Below are 24,320 nucleotides of genomic sequence, written 5' to 3' on the forward strand. Positions count from 1 at the left end.
TTTTGGTATGGCTTATTTGATATCTTTTCCTTAAAATGGACTTATGTTTAAAGTGGTTTTCTTTGATTATTCATTTAAGAAATATGTATTGAATGGCCATCTACTGTGTCCTAGGAATTGGGCTGGGCTGTGAGTACCCAGTGCTAAATAAGGTTGATAGGGTTCCTGCCTTCTGGGAGTTTGAATGTTGGAGAGGAATGATAGAACCAGCGGTGAAGGGTAAAGTGTCATGCAATTAACGATGGGGAAGCATGGAAGGTGACAGCAAGGCATTAAGTGAAGCCGGCAGAGTCAGGAAGACTTCTCTGAGGAGGTGACATTGAAATGGAAATCAGAACAATGATAGGAGTTAATCAGGCAAAAGAGTGTGACAGGAGTATCCTAGGCAGAAGGAAAATTATCTGCAAGCTTCTGGTGGCTAGGCAGAGCATGGAAGACTGGAGGAACTGGAAGGAGTGCAATGTGATTTGATCATAGAGCACAAGGAGGTGGGGCTGAGCACAAAACTAGAGAGACATTCAGGAGATAGATAGGGAGAGACCTGGTGGAAAGAGCTTAGAGTTTAGGAAGGCTATGTTCATAGTGACTGGAGCGTGGAATGTGGAGTTAGGCAAACTTGGTCTTAAATCCCGACTCTACCATCCACTGACTGTGTGACATTGGCCATGCTCCTCAACGTCGCAGACTCTCAATGTCCTTATATGAAGAATGGGGACAACGATGCCTATTTTTTTTTTGAGACGGAGTCTTGTTCTGTTGCCCAGGCTGGAGTGCAGTGACATGATCTCGGCTCACTGCAACCTCTGCCTCCTGGGTTCACCCAATTCTCCTGCCTCAGCCTCCCAAGTAGCTGGGATTACAGGTGCACACCACCACGCCCGGCTAATTATTTGTATTTTTAGTAGAGACGAGGTTTCACCATGTTGGCCAGACTGGTCTCGAACTCCTGACCTCGTGGTCTACCCGCCTCGACCTCCCAAAGTGCTGGGATTACAGGCATGAGCCACCGCGCCTGGCTCAATGATGCCTATTTCGTTGGGTTGCTTTGAAGATTAATTAAGTGAGTGCAGGAAAAGTCATAACCTGTAAGAGCTTGATAAATGGTTATTATCACTATCAATTCCAAGAACAATCGGGAGATGCTATTGCTGTCTGGAGATGGGATTTATAAGGAGTAAGACTGGAGGCAATGCTGTGAGTTAGGAGGTATTGAGAGTGGTGGCTGGAACTAGGAAAACGGAGGAATTAGTTGAGTGTTAATTGAGTAGGAAGTGAGAAGAAGGATATTCAGAGACTGAGACAGTCCTTGAGATTTGGAATGTAGGAATAGTGTTAAGTTCAGGATGAGTATGGTGGGGTTGGTTTGCACATAATGGTGAGGTCAGTTTGTACATGTTGTTATTATATTCATGAGGAATCAGTTGCAGAGAACAGACTTCAAGTTAGCTTGTTTGGCAGGAAGGGGTTTATCACAGGGTATTAAATGGCTTGTAGAATTGTCAGGAGGGCTGAGGAAACAGAATCAAGATTGAGCTTTCAGGAGAAACCTATAATGTAACTCCTAGGAACTGGGCTGCTATAGTAGCTGCTGTCTCTTCAATAATCTTGCAATCAGGAAGCTTGCCCCTCTAGAACCACAAAACTGCTGCCGCGAACAGGAAACCACTACAATCAGGAAGCCTCTACTGCTGCCGGGCTCCAGAACCAGTGCACATTTGCAACAGACTACATCAGCAGAACGGATGCTTCTCCCTCACCACCTAGGCTCACCCCAACTACTAAGCTCATATTTGAACATGAAAACTTCTGCAAACGAAGCTGCAGAAAAACCAAACACCTCCACAGCTGTCCTTGCTAGCTGGATGGACAAACATTCCAAAATTCTGTCCATTTCAGACTAAATAATACTAGAGCCTGAGCTGCAAAAGAATAAGGGAAGTATATTTTAGCATTTCAACATGTGGAGCAGGAGAAGGCACACTAGAATAGTATTTTGGAAATGTGGGTTGTGACTTAAGAGAGCATCATAAAATCAATTCAGGTGGTCACAGTAAGTTTTTTTTTATTTTTCTTAGTCCTTGTTGGCAACATGACATTTCTTCTTTCAGGTACAAAAAAACCTGGAAAGTCATTATACTATACATTGAGTGACAATCTTCCATTGCAGAGTTTCAGGAGAGTTTCAGGAGAGAACTGTGAGAAGTGCCCGTGAGGAATATGGACATTTGATCTTGGGGGAGAAATCTTCTGAAGCTGTGCTTGTCCTTCACGCTTTCTGGTGTTTGTTTACTCTCCAGGAAGAGAGCTAGATCCAGGGAAGCCCCAGAGTGCATTGAAAGGCATGTTTCAAACCCATGCTAATGAGGGCTGATTTTGCAGTGGCTTGGCAGCTGTAGCACACACCATGCTGGATTGTAAACTGACCTGGCACTCACTGGCACTTGGGATATGTGTGTTGAATGAATGTACAGAGCAGAGAAGTACTTAGAAAGTATGGAAGGAGGCATTCAGATTCCAGAGACTAAGCTCCAGGTCATGACCTCTGATCACAGAGGTGTCTAAACCCTCGCTAGCCATGGTTAACTCAGTGTCTTTGTGACACCATTTATAATTTTCCAAGAGTATTTTTGCTGTATAGAAAAATTGCAACTAGGGGTGGGAGGTGTGCAAGAAGAAGACGTGCTTATTGTAGCTTTGTGTGTAACAGCAAAAACCTAAGAGCAAATTAAATGTTCTGGCATAGAAGAATGGACAAACTATGGTATATTCAAACAATTAAATATATAGCAGTTACTCTACAATAACTCTACTATCTAATTCCTTCTCAGAATCTCCAGTCACATAAAGGATGGCTCAGAGAATAGCCTAGTGCCCTAAGAGGTTTTGATGTGGACAAGAACTAAAGGCAGGAAGTGCTGAGGGAAGCTGGCAGAATCTGTCAGACAAGGGAGCCTCCCACAATTCCAGGAATACCACTTATTCTGGGATGGAAGGGACAAACCTTTAAATTAAGAGGAAGGAGAAGCCAGCCTGTATCATCTCTAGAACACTCCTGAGAGATCTGCCAGGCTTGATGGAAGTCCCATTGGTTGGAAGCCCAGCAGGGAGCAGACACTTGCGAAGTCCTCGAGTGTTGTTAGTGAGAGAGCTGGTATTTGAGCCCAGTCTCATATTCCAATCTCCATTATTTCCCACCAGCCTTGGTAGGGCCTCCTGTAGCCTTTCTGCAATTCCTCAGGTCACGTCTTTCCAACCTTACTTTGGACAGTCCCCACATTCAGAGGTTTCCTCTGCTCTTCCTTGCTCTCGCCCCGGTCACTCCAGGATGGTGATTTGAATGTGAGACACAGGTGGTCTCTATCCTCTATAGACTCAGTACATGGTCAATATATTATTCAGAAAAGGGTTAGAGGCCAGGTGTGGTTGCTCATGCCTGTAATCCTAGCTCTTTGAGAGGCCGTGGTGGGCAGATTGCTTGAGGTCAGGAGTTCGAGATCAGCCTGGCCAACATGGTGAAACCCCGTCTCTACTAAAAACGCAAAAATCAGCTGGGTGTGGTGGTGCGTGCCTGTAGTCTCAGCTACTCAGGAGGCTGAGGTAGGAGGATCACTTGAACCCAGGAAGGGGAGGCTGCAGTGAGCCGAGATCGCACCACTCCACTCCAGTTTGGATGACTCTACATTGACTTGTTATGTTTTTATCAGCTCACTTACCATCTTCCTCTACAAGTTCTGCAAGTACACTGAGTGTGTGTGTATGTGTGTGGTGGGGAGGTGGGGTTCAGAGGGTAGGAAGAAGGGAAGGAGCTCAAGTTGAGTTTTTACCAAAGAGGCATATGTTTTAGGTAGCCTGGGTCCCCAGTTAGATAAATTATTTATTTTTCTTGCATAGATATCATTTTACTCGCAGAGTATCATTTGCTCATAACATTCCCAGGGGCTGGTTAACCCTCAAGAGTAACGGAATTTAGTTTTAAACTTCCTGGGTTGCCTACTCCCTACATATCTATCAGTTGAGTTATTAATGATTATTTTCCTTCTTTTTTTTTTGTTTGGTTACATTATTCATTTAAATGATGTACCCCTTGTGTCTTTAGGGGTTGGCTTTCTTAGCATTGCTTGACAGAGACTGAGATTAGAAACCACTCACAGTGCAAAAGTCAGGTACCTCTGCTCAGAGAACAGTTGGTGAAAAATGAAAATGGAATCTTTCTCGAGTTAGAATGTGAGATGGCAAAAAAATTGCTTAGTTAACACACAGTTGGGTTGCATATACCTTTTCAAGAATGCATGAGTTGGTTTAAACAAGATTCATTTGTCCTATGCAGTTAGTGTGTGACTCAAATGCCAGCCATTTCCCTGTTTTTTTAGCCTTGAGTCTCAAAGTCTGTTTTTTACCACAGACCACTTGGCTTGCTGAATTCAACACCTCTTCCAATGCCTGCTTATCCCAAAGAATCTACTCACAGAAAGAGTTAAAGAGAAATGTAGACTTTACTAAATATTTCATAGAGGAGACCTAGGAGGAGGTTGACACAGCACACTGCTCAGCAGATGACTTAAAATTTTCCCTTAGCCATTTTTGTTCTCTCAAGTCCCTCTCATCCATACCACCACTGCTGATTTGTTCTTTCTTTTTTTCTTTTAAATCTTTTCTAGCTTTTCTTCTGACAAACTTTGCTGGAGTCCTACTCCTTTTCTCTCCTTCTTGAGAAAAATGTAAATTTTGCTCCATGTTTTGGGATAGCAGGGAAGCTTCCATCTTTTTTTACTGAAGCATAACCTCAGAGCCTACATTCCATCTCAAACGGCTTGTCAAGGTTCTTCCACAGATAAGATGTTCCTCCAAAGATGATGTACAGGTGCCAAGTTGGATATAGCTAGAGAAATCTCATGGCTACCCTAATCAGGAGAGAGGTTGCTGTTTCTCAGAAGTCCTCCTCCCCACTTCCAGGGTCATCATTGTCTGTCAACAACTTTGTGGGGATTTAAAAACCCTCGTGGAACTGGTTTTCTGAGAAGTGTTTGAAGCAGGAATATATTGTGCACGAGATGGAGCAGCCATTCCCTGGCTAGATGACCACATCACTGTTGCACACTGATTGTTTGCTAAAGGCACAATGCTTTCCTGACCAGAAATGAAAAATGCCTGCTGCTCAATTATTGTCACTCTAACTGGAATAGAGTCAGGCCTCATCAGATGGTTTCCCAAACACCCAGATGGTCTCTTAGATTCTGGATGGTCAGTGTGGTAGTTCTTTCCATTACATCCTTGAGATCCTGCTGTTCACACCATTCAGCAGGGCACCCTGAACCTTGTCCCCATATTCTGGCTCTGCTGAGATGAGATGCAGTCAGGTGCTACTAGTGTCTTCAGTTGTATACTGGGATGGGGGGGCCTTATTTTGGTTGGAGAGCTTCCAAAATTGTGTCTGGAATCTCAGTTCCCAGGGTCTGGTCTTCTGAGATGGAAGAGGTTTTGAAGCAATTCAAACCCAGTCCTTCCATTTTCTAGCTTGGATCCTGAGTTCCAGGGAGGGGAAGGTATAGTGAATTCTTATAATTTTGTGTTGCCTTGGCAACCATTTTGTATACAAGTTTAATTTTCTCATACCAGAAGCCGGGCTTAGTCACCCTTGATATTCCAGTTCTATGCCACACCTTTGGCCAGGGACAAGCACTTAGAGGCATCTCTCCTGCCTAGCAGACTGGATTCCCCACTTCTCTGTTGCTTCCTTCAGACAGACCATTCAGGCATTTGCCAGTGAATTGAGAGTGACCACACCCTATTTATTTACCTACCTTGTTAACTGCCTTGCTGTCTCTGTCTGACTTCTCATTCCTGCCTCATGTAACCTGGAGAAGGAGGACTGCCCTTCAGACTCATTATGCCCTTTCTGTCCAGGATCTGTAAGTAAAAGTCTTCGAACTTGTTTTCCATTGTGGTGGTGTATTAAATTTGTGCTTTCCATCTCAGGAACAGGGGGCTGTCCCAGGCCTGGTTTTCCCTGGGGGTTCCTAGGGGTGGGATCATATGGAGCACAAGATCAGCCTCCCAGCGCCAGAGTGATAGTCAGACAGGCATAAACTGGGCATGGTTCAGTCACAAGTGTATCTGCCAGCATAGGGAAGCTTCCTGTGTGAGAGAGTCCTTGATCGCGACTTGGACAACTAAACATTAGGCCATCTGCAGATAAAAGAAGTATCCCATGAAGGGCACAGTGTAAACACTCACATCCAGCTCCCCTTCATTTCCCATTAGGGCAGAGTTGCTAGCTGCTCTGGTACTGGAGCCCCATTTTATCTGGAGGCTCTCAAAACAGAAGAAATAGATCAAGACCATACAGTGAATTAGTGGTTGGGCTGGGACATCCATTCATCCCTTCTGATTCCCATGTGGGGCTCTGTCCACCATACTACATTGCTTCCCTGCCTGCTATCTGAAAGATACTTCACTAAAAACTCTCTTTTTAACCCTGGAGCTGTATCTTTCCAAGAGGCAGAAGGAGAAGTATACTGTTTAATACCCTGTGTAGTTTGTCTTGGTCTAAAGTTTTCTTTTTGCCCAAGTGTTTGGAGGGATGAAATACTGTATGGTAGAGAGGTGCTTTCTTCCTGAAGGCCAAGAGAAACTGTTCAGTCTGAATTACTGTATAAGAAGATGGACAACACATTCTCAAGAGGAAAGGTGCTTGTATCTATGTACTGGAATGTATCCACATTGACTGATACGGTGGTGTTGACCTGCAGGTAATCCAGCAAGAATTGAGAGAGATTCTGGTATACGTGTTTGGTTTGCATTCCAGATTCACACACTGTCACCAGGGCCTGTTTTTTGATATGCTTGTTGATGAGAAGCTCCAACTTCAGATCGACAGAATTATTTGGGCATTGTACGAGAAACTGCAGTTGGCAAATGATGAAGTACAAACCAGGGAATTGGATCACCAGATTCCCATCCTGATATCTGACTCCATGGAGAATGCCATCTTTGTTCCAAGACAACTTGGTTTTGTTTAGATGCTTTGCCACTAGAAAGAGAAGTATAGAAAACAGAATTATTGAGAAGATTGTAGGTACGCATTGCAAAATTCTAAGTCTTTATTCAAAGTTTCCCATTCAAGACCCATGTTTTCTGTAATGTTCCAATCATCTGAATATCTTCCATGTTACTCCCTCTAGAGTCTACTTATTAGTCAAGGCACAGGTATAAAACCACCTCTCTTCCTTTTCTTCAATGCTCAAAGCTGGAGGGTCAGAACACACATGGTACTTTACTTCTACCTCCTATAGAATGGTTTTCCACTGAATCATTATCATATTATATTATTCTTTGATGACAATGATGATCTTCCCCTTTCCAGACTATAAGCTCTTGGACTCTGTTCTCCACAAGATTGGAACTATTATGTTCATTTATCATGAATGGGCATTGCAAAAGGTATCAGAGACAGGAAATTCAATAATATTGAGTTTGATAGGCATTGCAGAAAGTACAAAGTAGGACATTCAATAATATTATTCAGTTAATATCCAATTTAGGTTTGAAGATGTCCAGGAGAATCGCCATTAATTTTCACATTAAGATGTATCCTCTAACGGTTCATTGTCTGAATTTTTGAATGCCTTTTTCCCTTCAAAGGGCAGCCAAAAATAATTGTGTAGGTCCCCCATGTGCTTATTAAGGGGCTCTTGCCATCTGGGATTTATTGAAAAGCAGAGAATTAGCGGACCCTCTAAACTGACAAGTTTGTGTTGGAAGGTGAGTCTCTAAGTCGTAACGCATGAAAATTAGCACTGACTGGTAAGGGTGACTTTCAGGGCCAGGAAGCTGGCATGCTAGTTTTAATTGCTTCCATGCTTTCCCTTTAAACCTCATTGCAATTCAACTGAAGAGTGAGGACTAATCTAACTGCAAAATTGAATTTTTAAAATGAGCCGGATGGCTATTCAGAGAATTTTGGCCATCTCTCTCTCATTCTGCAGTCTAAAGTGCCTCTTATTGCTTCATTTGTAAGGGACCTCTTACCTGAAGCACACTGCAATATGCAAATCGGCCCTGTGCTGACATGTTCATTAAGCTGTCAATCTGGGGACAAGGCAATTTTATGGTTCCCTTGTGAATAACTTCATAGAGGCAGAGATTAAGTGCCTGCCTCCCTTGCATTAGGAAAAGGACTGTGTACTTTGCTGAAACTGGTAGGTAGCTGAATAAGGAGGGGTGAGGGGTGAGGGTTGGGGTTGGTGGTGGCAGTGGTGGTGGGGACCATGAATGCCCACAGAGGCCAGGTAGGCAACATAAAGGAGTGAATGAGGCTGAGCAAAGAGAAGCCTTGTAGCTTTGGAGAATAACGCTCTCCCCACTAAGACATTCAAATTCAAATTACAAAAAAATATCCTGCAGACTAAACAGTACACATTTGCAGGTCACATTTGGCCATAGGACTCTAATTGTGACTTCTGGCTTAAAAGTTGCTGAAAAGCCACAGAAGCGGTTTTCATATGTTTAGGTTTCCTGGGTTTGGTTACTGACCTTGGAGGTAGGCCCATGACTTCTTGAATGGAGCCCTTTTCAGGATACATAAGAGGTCTTCTGAGCAATTTCCTAAAAATAAGGAGATGACACATTAAAATGTCTTTTGCCGTTCTGGGATCTGGAGATACCTGATCTTTTTCTACAACACTTTGATGGAGACAATTACCATTCTGTTTTCCATTTTGAGAATAAGGAGAAAAGCTCTTTATTTCTTATTTTGCCATCAGGTATTTTAGGATTTTAATTTTTTAAATTTATTTTTATTGATTGTTTCCACTTGGGCTTTTATGGAAGACTGTGGAAATCAGGGAAGGAAACAAATATGACATCCATTCCTATAATGTGTCAGGTGCCATTTTTTGGCACTATACATATTTCATCTCCTTAATCTTTGCAGCAACTCTATGACAGGGGTATTATTAAGCCCCTTTTACAGATGGGAAAAAAATCTGGGGACCACGAAGGTGAAATACATTGTTTCGTGGCACCTTGCCAGGCAGTGGTCGTGAGAATGATAATACTGATAGTAAATACTGTCAACTTACCTACCACACACCAGAACCTAGTCTGGGTAATATATCAGCTAATCTAGTTCTCAGATTAATCCTGTAGGGTTAACTTTGATGCCTAGAGGTGGTCAATACCATCACCTAAGTTCAGACAAGTTTGTGTAAATGCTGGACTTGCCCATGGCTAATTCCAGAGGCCAGGTTTCCTGTTCTAGGCTATTTTGCTAGACAACGAAGATAAAAACATCTTGGTGTTCAATTTTAAGAGGACACAGGGTTAAAGAAATCTTAGCAGAAGTCCTACTATTTGGAGCTTCCTTGGCAGAGGCAAACATAATAATATGTTATTATGGTATTTAAGAAATAAAAATATTTTTCATATATTCACTAGGGATGGTGGCTTAGCTTTTTTTTATTACAGTAACTACTTAATATTTTGTATGCAAAGATTCAAGTTATACATTTCCTGCAATGACACTTGAATTCAACTTATTCAGAGCGAATCTCTTCTTTGATCCTTGGTTTCCCCATGTGTAAAACTGGGCAATCTTTGACCTGACATGGACATCTTTTCAAAGATGTCACCAGAGATGACCATGTAGTCCGTCCATCAGACAGTAGGCAGCCAAAGGCCCATTCAATGGAGCAGCCACACCCTGGGATGTTTGCTCACTGCATCGCAGAGTAGTACCTGCTGGGCTCACAACCTTTCCCATTGCAATCTCTGCCCAGCCCTGAGAAAGTCCCTCCTGGCCATCCTCATAGCTTCATGGGGGCTTTGGAGTGGTCGAAAGTTAAATGAAGAGTTCCCTCTGCTGTCTGAACAAGCTCACTGCGAGGGGCACTCCGGGCAGAGGCAGGGGCAGTTTTCCTCCTTATCTGCTGCATCCACACAGAGCTTCTGGTCCAAAGCTCTCTTGGTGGTGAGGGCCAGTGGGTCAGCTGTCATTCCCTTGGTTTCATCCTCATGCATCCTCTGATTAGTGCTCTGGTCCTGACTGTTGCAGCCCACAGCCCACACTCTTGGGGTTTGTAGTCAGAACCCCAACACTAATGGCTGCTTATGCTCCTAATGGACTGTGACTATGGTTAGAGAGTCCTCCTAGCCTAACCTCCTACTCTAAGCTGTAGAACATCAAGCCAGGGAGACAGACCTGGCTGTCTGTTTGCATGGAAGCCCTTTCTGACTCCTTTCGCCTGCAGGATCAGGCCCAAGCTCCTCAGCATGGCTTTCATGGTCCCCGGTGTTCTGACTCCTACTGAACTCTCTCGTCTCACCCCTCACCTTCCCTCCTCCCCTTTCCCTTTATGTTCCAATAGTAATAATAATGAAGAGGAACAGTGATAATAATATGAATGATCATAACTAATACATGTTGAGTGATAGCCATTTTCCAGGTACTCTGCTAAGTATGCTACATGCATTATTTCATTTAATTCTCACAACCACATGATGAGAGAGGTACCATAATTAAGTCTATCTTGTACATAAGGAAATGTACCCTTTTAAAGGTTAACTGACTTGTTCACATTCACACAGGTAGTCAGGGGTGGAGTAGAGATCCAAACTCAGGCTGCCTGACCGCTGCCCGAATGGATTCCTGACCGCTGTCCTGGAGTTTGGGGCTTTGCAGTCCCCCTAAACATACCATTTAGGAATGTTGATTTATCATTACACCCTGGCACTTGCTGGGCTCTCTACCTGGACTGCCTCCTTCACCAGGCAAGTTTTTCCTCATTTGAAACACAGCCTAGCACCCTTTGCCTATTTGCCCCTTCTATTAGACAGTGAACCCTCAGGGCAGAGACTCCTGTTTATAAACCCCCACTGCCCAGCCTAGCAGATGCTCTGTAAATGTTTGTTGAATTGAATCACCTAGCTCATCTTTCTTGTTTCCCTCTGTGGATACAGAGTAAGTACTTAGGACAACAGTGAGGTGAATCAGGATGCTTGGCTTGCCTTTTGCCTGAGGGCTAGAATAACACAGGGCCTCATTCTTCCACTGGCTTTGCAGGTCAGGCTAGATTAGATGGGAAGATAAGACTCATGCCTTGGGCTGAGGCCAGCACAAAACATCAAGAACAGACTCTGCTCATTGGCCGAAAGCCCCCTCACGCTGTGCTCCTTACCCCTTATGGCAGGTGAGCCTCTGTAACAGGTGGCTGGAGAAGTGCAAGCCCAGGCTTGCCTCTCACACATGCTGGTTCTTTTGTTGTTTTTTCCCCTTTGGGTTGACCTCAGTTGTAATTCTGAGAAACCCGAGGATGGAAAATAAAACCTTATTTTGAAACATTTGCATTTCCTGAAGTCAAATGGCGTGGTATATTTTAGTTTTTCTTTAAAAATCATTTAGATGGTTTCTAGCTAAAGGGAAAAACACAGGCAGCCCTTTTAGGAATGATGTTGCCAGAGCTGGTTTAGAAAGGGGCTAAAAGCAGGACGCTAGAGGAGCTGTTGAGGGAATGGGCTGTTAAACTTGGAGAAGACCCCAGAGGAGGGCACAGCCTCTGTCCTTTAATGCTTGATGAGGCTGTTGGCAGACCGTGGGGCCCAAACACTAAACCTCCAAGTGGAAGAGGAAGGAGATGAAGCCCTCAGCTAAGAGCTAACACTGCTCTAATCCCCATTTCTCAGATGCAGCAATGGAAAGATGTACACTAAAAACACCTATGTCACACTGTGAGTCACAGTGCCGGCAGCTCACAGAGTTGACCAGTCAGTGCTGCTGAAAAAAGAGGTGGGCTGCTTTGGAGGTCATGAGGCTCTTGTCAAGAGCTAGATGAACATTTCATGGGTCATCAGCCATGTGGCCTGAGTCTTCTCATCACCCTGTGAGTCTATGATATAACTTTCTCTTTTGGTTATGAAGACAGAAAAACGTGACTTATAAACAGTGGCATTACATGCAGCTGAAATTGTGCAATGTCCCTGGAATTCTGAAGGCTGGGAGCAGAGGGAGCAAAAAGTGATGCCTGGAGAGGTTTAGTTTGAAGAACAGAGCATCAGAGTGGGGGAAATGAGAACTGTCTGCAAGTCATGGCTGAGTTGATGACCTGGTAGGTAGAATCCTGGGATTTCTCCTCTCTGGGCTCTAGTGTCCCTATTAGGTTTGTGCAAAAGTAATTGTGGTTTTGGCATTAAAAGCAATAACAAAAACTGCAATTACTTCTGCACCAACATAATAGATGAAGAGCAGTGTGGATTTGATGATCTATCTAAAAGGGCCTACCTAGCTTATTTCAGCAGGCTGTATAGACTCAGCCATCCCCTACCAGACCTGCTGGTGGTGGGGGTGGGAAAGTTTGGGATGGGGAGTCAGTCCCAGCTGCACCTGTCTATCTTTATGGGCATGTTGCATGACCCAAGGTAGGAGGCTGTGTCTTCACACATTCAGGTTTTCAGACACCTGCAGTAGTGGAACAGAACATTTTAGCTCTGAGGACAATCTAAGTTATGAATAGTCTGGTTCTGTAAGGATTTTCATAGTTTGGAGAAATGAAAGTTCCCTGAGATCGCCTGGTTCAGGCTTGGTGAACACATAACTCATGTGCTCCTCAATGTTGCCCCTATGGCAGGCTGGTCCTAGGTCATCCAGAGAGTTAGTGAGAGAGACAGGACCAGAGACCAGGGCTCCTTACTCCTTCTGTAGGGCAGTCTATCTTTCAGACAACCCTAGCACTGCATGAACTTCCCTGAGGACCAAAGCCTTCAGATGCATCAGCTTTGTAAATCATCTTTTCAAGATTTAGCCTCTTCTAGAAGGATCATGGGACTTTCTGTGGTTTTGTTTGAGAGGCTGAAGAGAAAGATGTGCCAACAAAACCCTCCTGGCCAGTTTCACACAGAGGAGAGAGATAGAAAGAGGGGTTGCTCGAGGTGGTTGAAAGGACCATATTCTAGAAGGTCAAGATTGTGGCAACCTTAAGACTAGCTTTCACCTTGAGATTTCACAATGTTGGACAGAAAGGGTCATTAAATGCCATGCTAACAGAGATCCTAGTTTTAGGAGTGGCGAGACTGAACCCAGAGAGACTAGGGTCCGGCCCAAGACCCCACAGTAGGTAAATGGTGGAGCTGGGTTCAGAACACAGGGCTTCTGACTCCTGATCCAGGGCTCTTCTCTGACTTTCAGTATTCCTGTGGAATAGGAAGGGTTAAATGCAGGACTAAGTGGGTTTGCAGCCAGTACAGACACTGGAACTGAAAACTGACAAGACAGCTGGAGGTTCTGGGAAAACAAGCACTAATGAGCTCCTGGGTTCCGTCTTGTGGGAGAATGCCAGCAGACGACTTCAGGCCCATGTGGTGAACACTGCCGAGTTACAAGTCATGGGCACATAAAGATGCAAATATGCTCAAGGCGGCTCTACCATGGCAAAACAAACCAAGCCAACCATCCTGGCCAGATGGTATGTGGTTTGAGTGCCAGGTACCTTCCAGATGTACAGCACCTTTGATATAAGAACAAGGAAGACACGATGCATCACAAAAAGAGCACCTGAGTTCTGGTCAGAGCTTTTAGCTCTGGATCTGTCATTTCCCCTTACTGAGCCTCAGCTGCCACATCCATTAAGTGAGAGTTAAAACAATCAACCTAAATGTATGGATGTCATGAAGATGCAATGAGACTGTGGATGTCAAGTGATCAGTGTGGCCTGTGGCTAGAGGAGACAGTCAGTAAAGTAGATTCTTTCTGCCTTACTCCTCTTTTCTTTGTTGTTATAGTGGCACAGTTTAGCAATGCCACTTAGCAGAGTGAATTGGCAGATGAAATGCTTATTAAAATGAAGCTCATGACATTATCTGATGGACGGGAGCTTCTCAATTAAGTACCTAAGTGTTTAAGGCTATCTGATGCTTTCAGGAATGTGTGCCAAATCCTCTTTACATTTGTTGAAAAATGTTTTAATCCTTCCAAGAAGGAAAGGGATTATCCTAATGACTCTGCATCTGCCATGCTCTGGCTTCTTCATTCCAGGCTTCAGGGAGAATATCCAGGAGAGTCCCAACAGTGACATCTAGAGGACAGTCTCTCCTCTCTGGATAAAATTTGGATTCAAAGTGAGTCCTTAACCTGAGCAAGGGTCATTTCAACTATTAGATTGGTGCAAAAGTAATTGAGGCTTCTGACCATTTCCTTGATATCACTAAGCCAGCTGGTAATGGAGAGATAAACTGCAGGATGGACCATTTGTTAAACAAAGGACCACTAGGTGACCCTGATTTCCAAAAGGATTTGGAGAATGCCAAATTATTAGTTAGTGCTGACTGAGCACATAAGAAGTGATCGCTAAATATAAATTAAGATCAAGTTGGAATTCATTTAAATAATTTAAATTCTGCCTCCCCCCGCCGCCTACCCCACCTACTTTCCTTGGGACGTTAAAGTCTTTTCAGTCCTGACTTGTCGCAGTGTATCTGCAACAGTTAGTAAACCTATCTGACACTATGGGCATTTCCTTGGAATTCATTTATACTAAACACAGGTTGAATTGACATTACTGTGGGTAAGTAAGAAGCATCTTTAAAGTCTATAATTTAAAAGGAAAGGTGAGTCTGGAGACATAGGGTAAAATCTGCTAACATTTTAATAACCTTAAAAAAAAACACTCCCTAGCTGTTCAAAATGCAAAAGTACGGCAGCAATTTTAGAAAGTTAGTTTTGGGTTCAAATCAATTTTAGAAAGTTACACAGACTTGGGTTCAAATTCCACCTCTGCCATTACTAGCTGCGTGGCTTTTCAAAAATCATGCAGCCTCTTTGAATTGTCCTTTTTTCTTCTTAAAAGTGAGAATAATAAAATAACTATCATGGAGCGTTGTAGGGAGGATTAAATGAGATAATGCATAAAAATGAGCCTGGTGTCTACCACCCAAACTATACCAAACAGTGGTTGAGTCCTGTGCCCTAGTCCATGGTTTGTGCTGCTTGAAATTGTAGAAACTTAAGCCAACACATGTTGTGTCTAGATAGTTTGAATGAAATACATAACAAAACAATTTCAAGGAATGGGCCTGCTTTCTCTCCGTTACCTTCCCTCCCTCCCTCCCTTCCTTCCTTTCCATCCTTTCCATCCTTTCCTCCTTCCCTCCCTTCCTTTCCTTCTTTTCATTCCTTCCCTCCCTCCCTCCCTCCCTCCCTTCCTTCCTTCCTTCCTTCACTCCCTCCCTCCCTCCCTCCTTCTTTTCTTCCTTTTCTCTCTCCTTCTCCAAAGTGCTGTCTGAATTGTGAGGAACTCTGAGATTTCCTCTGGATTCAAAGACTTGTGATTTATATGTGCTAAATTCAAGTATAAATTTTCACATGTAACTCAGTGATTTGTTTTTTTCCTTTTCTTTTTTCTTGTTCTCTCCCCTCCCCTGCACCTCCTCTCTTCTTCTCTCTCTTCTCTTGGTGGCAGGGGTGTGGGGATTAGGGGCAGATGGCTTTAGAACTCTGATGGCCTCTCCAGGATCCCATTCCACTTTATTTTGAGTGGTTCATTGTCTAGTTTCTTTCTTTCTTTTCTTTTCTTTTCTTTTTCTTTCTTTCTTTCTTTCTTTCTTTCTTTCTTTCTTTCTTTCTTTCTTTCTTTCTTTCTTTTTTTTTGTGAGAGATTTCTGATTCCTGTTAGCTCTGCTTTAAGAAAAAGTGAGTTTAAGAGTAGATTTTGAGTGAGTGTGTTTAAAGTAAATGGAGAAGCAAATAGGCTTTTGAAACTTGTGACTTATCTGAAAAATAATTTTCCCCCTGAGCAGGAGCACTCTCCCTTGCTGTGAAGAGAAAGAAAGAAAAAGAGAGAGAGAGAGAAAGAGAGAGAGAAAGAAAGAAAGAGAAAGAAAGAAAAGGAAGGAAGAAAGCAAGCAAGCAAGCAAGCAAGCAAGAAAGAAAGGAGATGAATTGGGCATTCTAGATCCAGAAATGTTTCTGCTTGCTAGTTTTTGTCTTTCTAGGGGAAGGAGCTGTCAGGAAGAGACGGAGTCTCATTCTATTGCCAGGCTGGAGTGCAGTGGTGCGATCTTGGCTCACTGCAATCTCTGCCTCTGGGGTTCAAGCGATTCTCCTGCCTCAGCCTCTTGAGTAGCTGGGACTACAGGCGTGTGCCACCATGCCCAGCTAATTTTTGTATTTTTTTTTTGAAGACGGGGTTTCATCACGTTGGCCAGAATGGTCTCGATCTCTTGACCTCGTGATCCACCCGCCTCGGCCTCCCAAAGTGCACGTTGCCTCTTGACTACTTCCAGTGTGGTGTTCCGCTGGGGCTGCTGTCGTCTGATTGTGACCATGGGACATGAGGGATAGTTGGGTCTTGGTGAGAACCTAGTCTTGGCTTAATGTCACTGCCTTCAAGGTGCAGCTTTTGTTGTTTCTTTGGGGTGGGTTAATTTGGTAAAATTAGAGAGCCAACCTCACTTCGTCTTCTTTAATGCCATTTTCTTTTTAGCAAGTGGAGGGGCAAGGAGGGTAGCCTGCCACGCCTTATAAAATTGCAAATGTTAGAATGTTAAAGTGGTCAAAGAACCCTAAGATATTTGTTTGATTCATGGAACGCTATAATCAAAGCAAAATCCATCTCAGGGTTAGGACATCTGGCTTGTTCCCCTCACTTCTGATATTTTAGAAAACAGGAAACCCAAGTCCCTGAGAGGGAAAGTGAATTGCTTCAAGTCCCAAGACTTGAATGTCAGCATTCCAAATTCCTGGCCGGTCCTCTGCATTTCATACCCCAACTTCAGCTGGAGACTGAATTCAGGTGAGGGTGGAGTTGTCAGGACCCACACGAGGTCTATCCACTGTTCCAACTTCCTTAGGGCCTCCAGGAACCTTTGGGTGTTGGAGGCTACATTACATTTGTAGGAAAGACAAATCTGTTTTAACTGGTAGGCAGTGGGGAAGGAATTGTCCCAAGGCACATGACCCTTCAGCTGCAAAGCCAGAGCTGAAATTCAGCCTCTAGAACCCTCGCCATGGACCAGGTTTCCCCTCAGCACTTCACCTCATTCAAACCCATGCGTGTGGCCCTCTGTGACCCTGAGCTTGGTAACAGAGAGTGCACTTCTGAGACATGAAAGCCAAGAGCTGGGGGCCGCAGGTGCCGACGAAGTGATAGAACTGATAGAGCCCTGGAAGGGGCTATGTAGATTTGACCAGCAGGTGGGGGCACTGGAAGGATTTGCAGTACTGAGTTTTCCCAGATGGTCTACAATACAATCCCAGCTAAGCATAAGGGCTGCAAGGTGGATACGCTGGATTTGAGGTCTCACCCCTCCTAACCAGCTCTGAAATTTTAGGCAAGGCAACAAGCCTGTTTGTGCTCCAGTTTCCTTACCTATAAAATGGGGCTAATTATGATTCCTGGGGGCTTATTGTGAGAACTGCATGAGTGAATTACTAAGTACTCAGCCAATTCTTGGCACATAGTGATGCCTGTTAACGTTCATTATTCTCACTCTGCCGTGGCCTCATACGGATGCAATGAGGGAGTACAAGAAAGAACACTGTCTACAGAATTCTTCTAGTGCAGGTAAGAGCTATCATTTGGTAGGGTGATTTGTTATAAAAAGGGCCAGGGTATGTTGAGAAGGCCCAGAGGTGAGACCAAAGGACCAGAATCATTCTGCAAATTAAAGTCAGAACAATTTGAATTTCTGCAGAGTTTATGAGGGAAGTGGAAAGCGGAGGGGAAATGGGAGAAGGACATTAAAACAGACAGGAAGGAGAGTGAGTCAGTTCAGGTGTCAGAGGGCTGAACCCCAGGGAGGAGAGCTGTCCCTTGAGAAATTCCCAGTGGCTGGAATAGCTGAGGCCTTGCAAGAACAGAGGGACCTAATATTCAATTCTGTGTCATCTGCTGGGCTGCACTGGGATGTGCTACACTGCCCTACCGGCTTCTCTGCATACCCCAAATCCTTCTGTAGATGTCGCTATTTATAAATGTGGGTTACTATTCAAACTTGGAAATCAAGGCAAAAGTGGCTGTCTTCTCTGATTTGGGCAAATAAGCCAGAAACCATGTGCAGACATGAGATTCAAAATTTGGTGGAAGCAGAAAAGTGAAACAAGGAGTGATAAGGAGAAGGATGAGCTTCACTCTCTTTACACCATTCTCCTTGGTTCCATGCCATTTGTGAAATGAGATGGGAACATTTTATCTGGATATGAAAGAACAGAGTGGATCCTATGCCCAAAGGCTCAATCAGGTATCAGATGAGGGTCACATTTGCTGTCCCATTTCATCCTCATGGTGGCTTCATGCAAAAGTCATTATTAACTCTGTCTTCTGGGTGAGAAAACTAAAACCCAGAAAGGAGAAGGGTGTGGGGGAAAGGTTCTCCTCCCAGGCGCTCTTCCTGGCTTACTGCCTGTGAGGTGTCAGTTGGCTGGGGGCTATCCTGGCTGGGAATGGGAAGCTTGTGATAGGACTCAGAAATCCTTTCATTACCCAAAAGGGTTTGATTTTCAGTGTTTCCTCTGTAGCGAAGTGTATCCTGTGTTTTTTCTTTAGCATGTGCACATAGCTCTACATCCCAGGCTCTGAGCCACTGCTGATTTTCTGCTGATGGTGGAAGATTTTCAACAGCCAGTGACAAAGGGCTCCCTAGAAGGTGTCTGGCTTCTGCCCTTTTCCTTTCTAGTGACAAACAACATGCTGCCCCTGAAGCTTCCTCCCAAGAGTACCTGAAAGATGGTTCCCTTCTGCCTGGAATGTCTTGCAATGGCTTTTTTCAAAAGGGACAATTTACTGCTTCTGTGCCTGTTTAAGCTGGGTTCGTTGGGGAAGGAAGCTGTGACTTCAGATTTCCTTGAGATTTTTGTTAGTTTTTTTTTCTTCTATTTTTACATATTGTACAAGAGAATTATAGTTCATAAAGTGTCAAAGCTGGAGAGACTCCTCCAGGGCATTTAGTACATTGCTGTTATATTACAGACGAGGCTCAGAGAGGAGAAAAGACTTGTTGATGTGGTCAGTTCTGGAGCCCAGGAATATTTTTTCTACCTCACCCTACTACAGTGTCTCTGCAGATTGCTGAGTTAAGGGGATGTCAACTTGCATTAAAAGCAAGAGAAAGTCAGGCACCGCCTCCAGCAGGTTACTGGCATCTCATGGTGGAAGCCGGTCATGCAGGGAGAAGAGGGAGGAGCCCCAGATTCTCACTTGGCCATTAACTCCTTGTATGACCTTGGGCAAATCACCTGGCTTCTTTAGGCCTCAGCTCCTCATCTGCAAAATGGGAAGACTATTCCCCATGTTGCTGTGGCTTGCTCACAGGGTTGAGGTGAGAATGAACCCAAAGGAGGTATGGGAAGGTCTTTAACAAAAGTTTCACAGTCCCAGTGGGGATTATTGAGTTGGTGCAAAAGTAATCACGGTTTTTGCCATTGAACATAATAGCAAAAGCTGCAATGTCTTTTGCACCAACCGAATATTATTAGCATTTAAAAAAATCTGGTTGTGGAAACATTTATTTGTAAACTGAGGTTGGTTTTGATTACTTTGTATTCTGATATTCCCATTCACGGTCCAGATAAGAAGAAATGTGATAAGTGATTTCGTCCATGGTTCTGAAAAGTCTGGACTTTATAGACCCAGGAAATTTCTCCCCAGAATGAAAATTCAGAGACCAATATGAAGTGGACAGCTTTTTATTTTACCTATTGTGATGATTAAAACAAAACAAAATAACTCTGGCAAAAAACAAGCCAACTTAACTCCTGTCTATATCAACATCATGTTGTAAAAAAAAGGACATTTTGACACACAAAAATGAAGGACTGTCTCAGAGGAAGAGTGCCTCTTACATTAGATATAGTTGGCCCTGTGAAAAGAGGGCTACTGTGTCCTTACTTTTCGTATTTCACTTTGGACTGATGAAAACTTTATCAACTTTATTATGGGACCAGAATACTAGTTAGAGCCCCTATGCTTGGCAACTTTGCATTGAAGTGCTCTTCAGGCGAGGAAACTGAGATCCAGAATGGCTAAGGTCCTATTACCTAATCAAAACTATCCTCGTCACTGAGACCATGTTCATGTTAAAAATCCCTTCTCCCTGTCAAAAAATGAAAAGTTTCCATCTTCCTTGGAAAGTCTGGGTGGAGGTGGTGGTGGAACAGTGGGAGTCGGGAGGGGCAAGTTATAGCCACTCAGAGCTTTTTGGTTTTTCCAAAGCTCCGTGTGAACGTGCATTGCGTGTTTAACTGAAACATCTGTCTCCAAAGCCTGCAGAGACTCCTCCAATTCATAAGCCAAATCCAGCCCACCACCTCATTTGATAAATAACGTTTTATGGAAATGCAGCCGCGGTTACTTATTTGCATGTAGTCAGGCTGGCTCAGCACTACAACAGCAGAGCTGACTAATTGCAACAGAGACATAGTGGCCCCCAAAGCCTAAACGTTTACTATCTGGCCCTTTGTAGAAAAAATTTGCTTATCCCTGCGTTCTACCATGCTCCTTTTAATATTAATGTGACTGTTTACATAGACATGGTAGGAATTGAGGTCACATGCTAAGTAATTCCAGCCAAAATGAGATATTGTTGACAAGGCTGTGATTATTAGTCTGCCTTGAAAGATCCAGAATCCTTGTCTTTTGGGGACTTTTGCCCCTATTTTTGAAGTCTCTGGGTGATAAACCACAGGAAAGGCATGGCCAAGGGAAACTTGAAGGACGCTCCAAGTGTGATGCTGTGAGTGTAAGGAGCTGTGTTCAGTCATCTGTGTCCTCTGGTCTCAAGGACACTCTTGTGCCCCTACCCTGGTGCCTACATTAACTCACTTCCTTCCTTTTTGCTCTGGGCTTTCTGGCTATCCAGCTGTGTTTGCCATCTAGGTTCTAAAGGTTATAGGACTGAGATGGGAGTTGGTGTTCTTGGGTGGAAAAGACACTGTATTAGAGATGAGGACATCTTTCTGGGTTCTAGGCTTGGCTTTGTATGACCTTGGACGAGATATTTCACTTTCCCTCTCTGGGTCTTCCTTTTCCTTCTCTGAGCAATAAAAACATTAGTCAGGTCATCTGAAAATTTCTCATCATCGATGTTAACTGAACTCAACATATCATCTCTCTGAGGCTAGTAGAGATGACGTGTTAATTAGTGACTTCAATGATTGGAAATATAGGAGTGAGGAGGAAGTCTGTTTTCACAAGTCCTTGACTTCATTATGCATTTTAGCTATTACTAGTTATTTAATGATTACTATGTGCTGGTTGCCATGCCAAGCAATTTACAGATGAGATCTGAATGGCTTCTCCAATACCTTGATGAGGTGAGTATTATTATTATTCCCATTTAACAGATGAGGAGTTGAGGCTCCCAGGTGGGAAGTCAAGCCAAGATTCATTCCCCCATTTATCTGATTTCAGGTTTCAAGCATTTAACACAACACTGCCTTGCAGTCCTGCCTATGCTGGAGGTAGAATTTTCGTTAGTGAGAGTGTCAAGGGCTGGTGGGAGACTTGTGGGGATGAGTTCAGGAGCTGCTAAGATGAATTCAGGTGCATCAGCTCAGTCCTGAACAGCCCTTGCCTCCACCTCTACCCACTTTACTGTTCGGTTGTGTCATAGAGTCGTTTCTGGTTGATAATCAGGTTTCACACTTTATGGCATTTATCTAGATGACTTACTACACATTTACACCTAATTCCAAGATCTTACCTCCTTTGAGGGGGACGTTGTCAGGTGAGTTAGGAATGGAGTCCTGGAAGAGAAGAAAGAAAAAAGCAGCATGAGGTGTGACATTCAGTTGAAACAACTTTTTTTTTCTTTTTCATTTTGTTGACCTTAAAGTACTGTGCAATTTACAATTCATCCTCCACCTGCTTCTTAAATTTTAAAAATTAATTCACTGATATAGTTTCCAATGGGCTTTCTATCCATTTGTTTGACAATCTATTAGAAATGCAAGATGAGGATTACTGTCCTTGTTCCACAGGCAAGAGACACGGGGTCGAGTGAGATAAAATGACTTGCCTAGGGCCACATAGTTAATTTATAGAAGATCAGGGACCAGAACTGGGACTTTTTTTTTTTCTTTTTTTTTCTTTTTTGGACAAAGTTTTACTCTGTCACCCATACTGGAGTGCAGTGGTATGATCATGGGTCACTGCAGCTTCATCCTCCTGAGTTCAAGTGATCCTCTTGCCTCAGCTTCCTGAGTAGCTGGGAGTACAGGTGCACACCACTACATTCAGCTAATTAAAAAAAGGAGTCTTGCTCTGTTGCCAGGCTGGAGTGCAGTGGCACTATCTTGGCTCACTGCAACCTCCGCTTCCCGGTTCAGGCGATTCTCCTGCCTCAGTCTCCACAGCAGCTGGGACTACAGGCACCCACCACCACGCCCAGCTAAGTTTTGTATTTTCAGTAGACACAGGGTTTCACCATATTGGCCAGGTTGGTCTCGAACTCCTGACCTTGTGATCCACCTGCCTCAGCCTCCCAAAGTGCTGGGATTACAGGTGTGAGCTATCACACTCGGCTAGAGCCAGGACTCAACTCCCAATCTGGTGCTTTTCCCCCCTCCACATGTTTGGGTTTTTTTTTTCTTTTTTTTCCCTTTGGTCAACATGAGAATAATCAAGTATATTATAAAAGTATATGTGGTTTTTTTTCCATGTTTGATTCATCTGTGAACGTATGTTGTAAACATATCTGGGAAGGTACATCTCTATCTCTCCTGTGGTTGGAAATTCTGAATTAATGGTGTGTTTATATGCCAAGCATTGTGAGGACACCATACATAATTAAATTGGGTCCCCACCCTTATGGATTTATTACAAGTTTATATTTAAATATACAAATATGTATACACATGTAGTATAAATACATACATATGCATATTATATATTTAAACATTTACATAATATTATATATTATTTATTCTGTAACAAATATATACATAAATATTTACACAAATAAGAGGTTGATAGAAACAGATTGTCTTTTGAAGGAGGGAATCCTGGGCTGAGGATTGAAGGTGACTAGAGGGAGGTTCTAGTTCAAGGACTCTCAACAAGGAGTTAACAGAAGCAGAGAGGCACAGTTCTTTTCCCCTAATAAATTCTTCAGACACTAAGTTTCACACCCTGATTCTCCCTCCGCTTTCTCTCTAGCCATGGAGACACCCATACAATATTCTGCCAATAAGGAATGAAGTATTTTATTCATCTTGTGACCTGCCCAGGTTGGAATCTCCTGTATTGCATTGAATTAAAATATTAATAAAGACCTAGAGAGGTGTGAGCATGTGTATGCGAAAAAACCAACTTCCTAACCTCTACCAAAGCAAGAAATTAGCAGCTGCCCACAGCTTATTTTCTTAGTGTTCTGTATGAACACTAGGACCATCTGGAGTTCCCCTATTATTGTAACAATTCCCTGGGAGCTCTGTCCTTTGCCTTCTGCTGAAAGCTTGTTTTCTTATGAATGGATCTCTTCTCTAGTGCAAGAGGATGGTAGTGAGTCAAGGAGGTCTCCTGAAGGCAAAGCCCTGGCACAGCACCAATCTGGAGATGGGGGAAGTCAGTTTAAACATTTGGGCCCCACCTTCTCAGGGGAAGGGAGGCCAACTTGTCCTGGAAGGCCCTTCCTACTGTAATAGTCTATGACTTTGTTGCCTTAGTTGAAAGCTTTTAACCTAATAAAGCTGTAAGTTTTTGTAGTCTTTCAGTTATGCATGCAGTTTGCAGGAAAACTTGATATCACAAAATTCCCCTTTATGTTGCCCCTGTGAGACAACACACAACATTTTAAAATTTAATAAACAACTTACAGCTTACTGCCAAGCGTGACCATTGATTAGCGTGATATGCAAATGCACTAAGAAAACTATCTGCATTGAAATGTCTTACCACAATCATCAAATTCATCAGCTGCCCGGGGACATATACAGGGACAGTGAGAGAGGCTAGAATAGCAAACCTGGTAGAGCCATCATTGCAGAGGCTGCTGGCAGTTCGGGAAGTCCTAGAGAATCATTCATGCAGCACACCTTGAATGAGCACCTGGTCTGTGGTAGGAACTACGTTAGTCATTAAAAGACATCCTATGGATTTTATGCTTTAGTCATTAAGGCAGCCATTTAAAAAATATAAATAAATGTGTAATTAGAATTGCAGGTTGTGGCAAGAGCTATGGAGGAAAAGAATAATAGTGCTTTAAGGTAGTGCTGTTAGAACTTCAATGTGCATATGAATCACCTGGGAGTCTCGTTAAAATGCAAATTCTGATTCTGCAGATTTGGGGGGAGTTTGACATTCTGTATTTTTTTCTTTCTTTTTGAGATGGAGCCTCAC

General features: G+C 43.4%; 1 protein-coding gene across 2 annotated transcripts in view; it reads right to left on the reverse strand.

Annotated features, from left to right (window-relative positions):
- TNFSF8 (TNF superfamily member 8) overlaps positions 1–24,320 on the reverse strand; it is a 38,205-nt gene that overhangs the window by 3,975 nt on the left and 9,910 nt on the right. The window contains exons 2-4 of one of the 2 annotated variants that reach the window (XM_054501542.1): positions 21,685–21,727; positions 8,533–8,604; positions 6,932–7,030 (exon numbers count right to left, since the gene is read on the reverse strand). In XM_054501542.1, the coding sequence (XP_054357517.1) occupies positions 6,932–7,030; positions 8,533–8,604; positions 21,685–21,727 (214 nt within the window). Of the gene's footprint in view, positions 1–1,961; positions 7,031–8,532; positions 8,605–21,684; positions 21,728–24,320 lie in introns of those variants that run through there. The other variant, XM_054501541.2, reaches the window with a different exon arrangement.

The sequence above is a fragment of the Pongo pygmaeus genome, chromosome 13, assembly GCF_028885625.2.
Source record: "Pongo pygmaeus isolate AG05252 chromosome 13, NHGRI_mPonPyg2-v2.0_pri, whole genome shotgun sequence".
NCBI lineage: Eukaryota > Metazoa > Chordata > Mammalia > Primates > Hominidae > Pongo > Pongo pygmaeus.